Raw genomic sequence first — 6,680 nt, 5'->3', positions numbered from 1 at the left:
TAGAAGCTCCTGTAAATGGTTGGGACAGACATCTATCATGTACAAGGGCAGAAAAAATGCCGGCATCTACAACTTTTTTTGCATAATAAACAATATTCAGCCTTTCTTGTTCAATGATAGTCGGACTAAGATCAGTTTGAGTTCTACAATTTGTTTTGACAAGAATTTGTTTTTTAACTTGTTTAATCAATTTAGCTCGATATGGTAAAAACAGAACAAGATCTTCAATTACAAATTTGTTAGGCCCTGTAATAACTTCTTTTGTGTCCCTATTTATCAACATTTCATGACTCTCATCTAAAGCTACATTAGAATAATTAACAGAATTAATACTGGTAACAAATCCCCCCTCTTGGAAATATCTGAGAATATGGTCAGGACAAGACAATATATCACAAAGATGCAAGGGAATGATTCTAGAATATATTACATGGTCAAAGGCATGGAAAAGGGGTGCCATCATTTTGTATGAATACAAACGCAAATTCCAATTCCCTGATCTAATTGCTATGAAAAGAGAAATATATGCCATAAAGTCATCATGAACAAATCTGTGCCAAAACAAAAATACTTCATCCCGGGCACATGCTGTGGAACAAAACTCCTTGAAGTCATCTTCTATACCTTCTAATTCCATTCTCAATAATTCCTGTCTTCTTACAAAGTTGTCTCTATCAAAACCTGGGTCACTAAAGTGCGGTACTGATTCTAAAAATACCCTTACCTTATCAACAATAGTCTGGGCTGAAAAAGAACAACTTGATGAACATTGATCAGTAGTGTCAGTACTATTCCTTCTATACTCTAGAAAAGCTTCGTCAGTAGTGAACTACCAGGATCGCAAAGGACGACGCGAGTGCAAGGGATGAACGCAGCACGGTTTAATAACTTCTGGATACTCTTCAACAATATGGCGGAGAACATCCGGGACACCGCTGACGTCATAACATAACATTAACATAACATAACTATGGCGTGATTTACTCTTCTTTTCCTTTTTTTTGTGAGTGATAAGAACGAACATGTGCTTAACAATTTCAACTGTGGTCAGTATCTAAGCTATGAATAAATGGTGTTATTTCAACTAAGTAACTTTGGGGTTTATACGTACACTACCATGATATGACTATGAGTATCTAAGCTATGAATATATGGTGTTATCTCAACTAAGTAACTTTGGAGTTTACGAGCACTACCATGGTATGACTATGAGCTATGGTAAGAATCAGGACCTAGGTAACTTTGGAGTATACAATCTGGTGTGAACTATGTTAAGAATCAGGACTTATATAACCGTGAAGTACACGATAACTGTTGTTTACACTAACTATGGAATACACGAGTATATATGGTGATACTTCATATCTGGCATTAAGTGTTTATCTGTTTGGACTATGTGAGTACGTACTAGTATTACTCAGGGATACATCAGGTCTTGAAAATAACTTTTCGTCACACTAAGACTATGACAGCACAAAGTCTTTCAGGTACCGCGGCTGTCGTCTGCATCGGTCGGACTGGCGTTGGGGCAAGGGAGGAGGAGTGTCCGGTGGGTTATGGAGTTCTGGCAGAGGGGGAGGAGTGTTCGGTGGGTCGTTAAGTTCTGGTAGGGGGCCGTTGACTGGAACCAAGTCTTCTGCTGGAACCGGATCGTTTGCCGGGACTGAAGGAATAGGGTCTTCAGGGTCAGAATCGTCGTTGTTGTCATCGTCAGAGGGGACAGTCTGGCGTTGCTGCGGTGGCACCTGGCATGGGATAGGATAGCATTCTGCTGATCGAACCTTGTAGGATCTAGCACGCAGCTGGCGACCGATAAACTTGGAGATATAGATCCAGTCCTTTTCCACTGCTGTGACTAGGTACCGACTGCGAGCTTGGGATTTGTCTCTATCTGAATGGACATAGACTAAGTCTCCCACATGGAAGGTGGGAGTGGGCGCGAGCCCTGCCTTGGGGCATTTGGATTTGGCGCTGGGGGCGTGGTTTTCGGAACGACGGCGGTGTTGTTCTTCGAGGAGACGGTTGTCGGAAAGTGGGAGTTGCTCGCCACTGAATTGGTCTCGTTGGTACAGATACTCTCGCGATGAGAGGCCGTTGGATCGGACCTTTGTGTTCAGGGAGGCCGTGACCACGGCTAGTTGGGCGGGTGTGATAGGTTGGCCAAGAGGGTCAATCTTACGGAGTTCCTCTCTCAGCTCCTCAATGGCGCGTTCTGCAATAGGGTTTTTGTTGACATTTTTGTGGTGCCCTACTTCAATCTGGAGACGATGTTCTGTCAACCAGGGGTCGTTGATCAGGGCCTGGAATCCTGGGGCTGGGTCACAACGTATGACAGCAGGAGGACCATCCAGGAGACGAAGTGGAGTGCACAATGCAACTAGTCCATCTCTGAGGCTGGTGGATGTTTCGCCGCTGATGAGCTGAGTACTTGTGAAGGAGGTACTGCATTCTCTGACAACAAGGATTTGTTGGCGGGCTCGTCTCATCACATCTGCTGCGAACGAGGTGAGGACCGTTGAAGGAGGTGGTTGTGTGGTGAAGGACGGAGGGATGGGTAGTTGGCGTTTGAGGGAGGCACATTGGTCACATGCATCCGAGACCTGGTGGAGAACGGCGTCCATGTTTAAGGCAAAGAAATACCTGGAGAAGACAGCCTTGAGTTGGTGGCAGGTGGGGTGGCCAATCCGGAGGTGAATCGCTGTAGCCAGGCCGTGGGCCACCTGACGGGGGACCACTATGCGATCACGTGTGACACCAAACATATCTCTGTTGGGAACAATCAATAGACCGTCGGGAGCGATGGTAACGCGTGACAGGTAGGACTTAACATCACGGGCTTTGGTGTCCTTCTTTGATGGGCGTGTGCCTTGCTGAAGGTGAGCGAAGACCCGTCGTAATGAAGAACACGAGTTCTGGATGGCGTGCCAAGCCTGGCGACTGGTGTACACTGGGAGGTCTAGGTTAGACGCCGAACTAAGCGTGGTGGTGTTAATGACTGGTTCCTCACTGAGGGCATGGACGAAGGAGCAGACTTGGCATTTGCTGTCAGAACACTCCAGGGCGTGGCGGCTGGCGTAGTCGGTAGATAGATTGTGTTTACCGCTGATGTGTTGAACACTGATCGGGAACTGGCTTATAGCGGCAAGGAAGGTGGACACTCGTGGACTGTGGGAGAACTCGCCTCGGCGTAGCTTTTCCACCGCCTGGACACACGGTTTGGAGTCTGTGACCAGAAATGCTGGTTTAGTTGTCTGTATAAAGAACGGCTTGAAATGTTTCAGGGCGGATGTTATAGCAAGGGCCTCTAGTTCGCATGGTAGCCATTGGCGCTGGTGTGGCTTAAGCTTACAACTGAAGAAGCCAGCAACCCTTGTGTTGTTGTTGCGACGAAGGAAGAGCGTGGCGCCTATGCCAGTTGGGCGGGCAGCGGCATCGGTTGCTAACCAGAGTTCGTCATCCGGTCTAGGGAGAACAACCGCTTGATGCTGATCCAAGCCCCGCTGAGCCTTGCGGAATACCTCAAGCATCTCATCTGACCATTGGATGGGATCGCCGGATGATCGGCCTGCGACCAGGTTGTCTAACGGTCCCAAGAGTACCGATGTGCCTGGAATGACGCGAGACAGGGCCTTGTAAGACCCAATGAAGGAGCGTAGGGCTGTGATGGATGGGGGTGGAGAGCATGTAGCCAGCGTGCATAATGTGTGTTGAGAGGCTGATATCTGGCCCTGGTTCCAGTGCCATCCTAGAATCGTGGTAGTTGCTGGACAGATGATGGTTTTGGACGGGGAAAGGCGTAAGTCGCTGGCCTGGAGGGCAGTTAGGACTTCCTTCCAGTTGGCGAGGAGTTCTTGAAATGTGTTTCCTCCGCAGTACAAATCATCGGCAATTTTGGCGACGATTCCACGCATCAACAGATCACCTAAGACGCGTGACATCAGCTCCTCCAGTGCTGTCTCACTGCCTGGCATTCCCATGGCACTGCGGCAGTACACTCTGATGCCCTTATACGGGGTGACAATGCCGCAATATTTGCGAGAGTTCGGGTGTAGAGGGATTTGATGGTATGCCGAGGTAAGATCGGAGACTATGATGTATTTCCAACACGCTATCTGGCGCATGACCATGTTAACGTTTGGCAGGAGCGATGGTTGAGGCTTGCAATATTTTGCCACGTCGGTGAATGCTGTGACGAGGCGATGTCCGCCATTTGGTTTATTGACGAGAAATGATGGATTCAAATACTCCACCACCGTCTGAGCATCCTCTGGAGTAGCAATGACGCCTTTGGATTCAAGGTCATCTAAGGTGTGCTGCAACTCGACGAGGCGGTTTTTGCCATAGAGGGGAAGACGTCCCTTACGTTGTGGGGGCTGCGCTGGACCCATGTTGACTACGGCCTGGATGGGGCCGACTGCGCCGTTGTAGCCAGGAAACTGGGGGTTGAAAACCTGGTCAAACTCTTGAAGGGCTGATGACATGGCATACCGCTGAGTAGAATTGAGGATGTTGTTTGGATCGAGATGGACGGAGTCAGAGAAAGGCTGATGTTGGTACGAAGGTGGTTGGTCAGGGGGAACAGTTGAAGACCGCAGAGTTGGGGAGGGAGAGACAACCGAGACCACTGGCACAGCATTAAAGAGATGCATGTTCTTTGCGATGTGGACAGGTGCACACGAGATGTTTGGGACTCTTATGTAGCCTGCAATATTGTGGTACGTACCCTGGTGGAACGCCTTTGCCTGCTGGGTGGAAAGAGAATCAAGACGGGGTTCAAGGGCGACATCAGGGTAGTCTTTCAGGTCCTCGGGTAGTTGGAGTTCCAAGAAGTCAGAGGGCCACAGGGTGGTTGACTTGTCCTGCATGCGAATCAGGTTGTGGGAGATCCGGTGGATGTGCGGGTTGTGTCTTTTGACGGATGGAGTGTAACTGGAGATGGACCCATCTGGGAGGCGGATCTGGCGTTGAGTGAAGTCAATAGTGAACCCGTTTGCTTCCAGGAAAGGGCTGCCTGCAATGATTGGAGAGGCAAGATCTGTGACAACAAGGGCTTCAAAGCGAAGTGGTAGTTTCTGCCGGTAAAATGTTGTCGTGCATTCTCCTAGCATACCTGACATACGACCTCCATCTGCTTGGCTTGGGGTCTGTGTTGTGTTTGGGTTGATGCGCAAGCCGAGTCGCTTCGCCTCATCTGCTCGTATCATGCTAGACTCTGCACCAGAATCCAACAAAATGCGTACAGTTTGTCCATGATGAAAGGCATCTAGATGTGGGGATGCACGGATAGCAACACGTGACACATGAGGAGATGGCTCTGGTACAGGAGAAATGGTTTTGGCCTGACAAATACTGGGTTCCTCCTCTTCATCAGAGTGGATGTCATCATCAACGTCATACACATCATCTATCTCTACTGCACGAGTACGCACCATGTACTTCTTATCCTTTGCAGGGAGATACGGACAGACACTTAGATAGTGGTCAAATGCTGGTCTGCCTACCTGTTCACAAAGTGGACACGTAGCTGGGCTACTCTTGGTGTTAGAGTTAGTCTTGAACTTGGTCTTGGCGCCTTGGGGGCGGGTGGATGGGTACTTCCGGTACGGCTGGCGGTTCTGAGTGAGACGGAGAGTGCGGATGTCTTCCGTGCTACGAAGTTCGTCCAAGAGAGACGACAAGGCCAAGGATATTTCTGGCTTAATGGAGGCTAGAGTCTTGTTTCGAAGCTCAGGGCCATACCGTTGCTTGATGAGCGCTGGGAGGTCAGGATGGATTAGTTTGAGCCATGTTAAGACAATGAAGTTTTCGAGAGACGGTGTGAGCTCTTCGTCAGCCGTCATAGCCTCCCCGTGGTGAGTGATAGGCCCTGCCGCAGTGAGCATGCTATCTTCTACAGCGGCACATAATCGTTGGTACAAATCCTCCGGTTTCTCGTTTGGTTCCAGCTTAATATTAGCGATGTCGAGGAAATATCCCCCCGTGGACTGAAACCCAAAGTGTAAGCGAATAGTTTGCCATATGTCGTTCAGAGACACACTTGCCTTGCAGATGCGAGATCTGGCGATGATAGGGCAGAAATTGGCGATCTGGCCAAGGAGCATGTCCAAAATGGCGGCCTTCTGTGCTGCTGTTTTCCTCTGAGCTTCCGGGACGTCTTCACCGTCAGCCACTAAGCCGCGATTTTCCACCCCTCGGCTCTGCTTTTGCCACGTGGCGCCGGGGGCGAGAAAGGGAGCAAAGTTGGGATCAAGCGATAGGCCGTAGACCAGGTTGTTTTTCCATGATTCGAATGATGTTATGGTTTCCGATGTTGTCAGAGGCCACTGTTTCCGAGTGCGATTCGATGCCATCACGGTCGTTTAAGGAGCGTATCCCGGCAATTTTTTGTCTTGGTGGGTAGTTCGAATCCTATCGCTGCTACCACGTCAGTAGTGAACTACCAGGATCGCAAAGGACGACGCGAGTGCAAGGGATGAACGTTCTGGATACTCTTCAACAATATGGCGGAGAACATCCGGGACACCGCTGACGTCATAACATAACATTAACATAACATAACTATGGCGTAGTGTTTACTGTTTAGGATGACATAAAAATCAAGTTCTGGTAAAGACATTTTATCACAGCTTAAATCAACCAGTTGCTGATAAAAGATAGCCAGTATAAACTGCATGGCTGTA

General features: G+C 48.9%; 2 protein-coding genes across 3 annotated transcripts in view; both read right to left on the bottom strand.

Moving 5' to 3' along the window:
* The window catches only part of LOC118424133 (calcium-activated chloride channel regulator 1-like), a 75,787-nt gene that overhangs the window by 29,540 nt on the left and 39,567 nt on the right, over window positions 1-6,680 (bottom strand). The window lies entirely within an intron of this gene.
* Window positions 867-6,680, bottom strand: part of LOC118424132 — a 10,960-nt gene continuing 5,146 nt past the window's right edge. The window contains exon 2 of one of the 2 annotated variants that reach the window (XM_035832630.1): window positions 867-4,576. In XM_035832630.1, the coding sequence (XP_035688523.1) occupies window positions 1,464-4,576 (3,113 nt within the window). In that variant the 3' untranslated portion in view covers window positions 867-1,463. Of the gene's footprint in view, window positions 6,441-6,680 lie in introns of both variants that reach the window. The other variant, XM_035832629.1, reaches the window with a different exon arrangement.

This window comes from Branchiostoma floridae, chromosome 10, assembly GCF_000003815.2.
Source record: "Branchiostoma floridae strain S238N-H82 chromosome 10, Bfl_VNyyK, whole genome shotgun sequence".
Classification (NCBI taxonomy): domain Eukaryota; kingdom Metazoa; phylum Chordata; class Leptocardii; order Amphioxiformes; family Branchiostomatidae; genus Branchiostoma; species Branchiostoma floridae.
The sequence above is the reverse complement of the archived record's forward strand: the minus strand, read 5'-3'. Positions and strand labels throughout refer to the sequence as shown.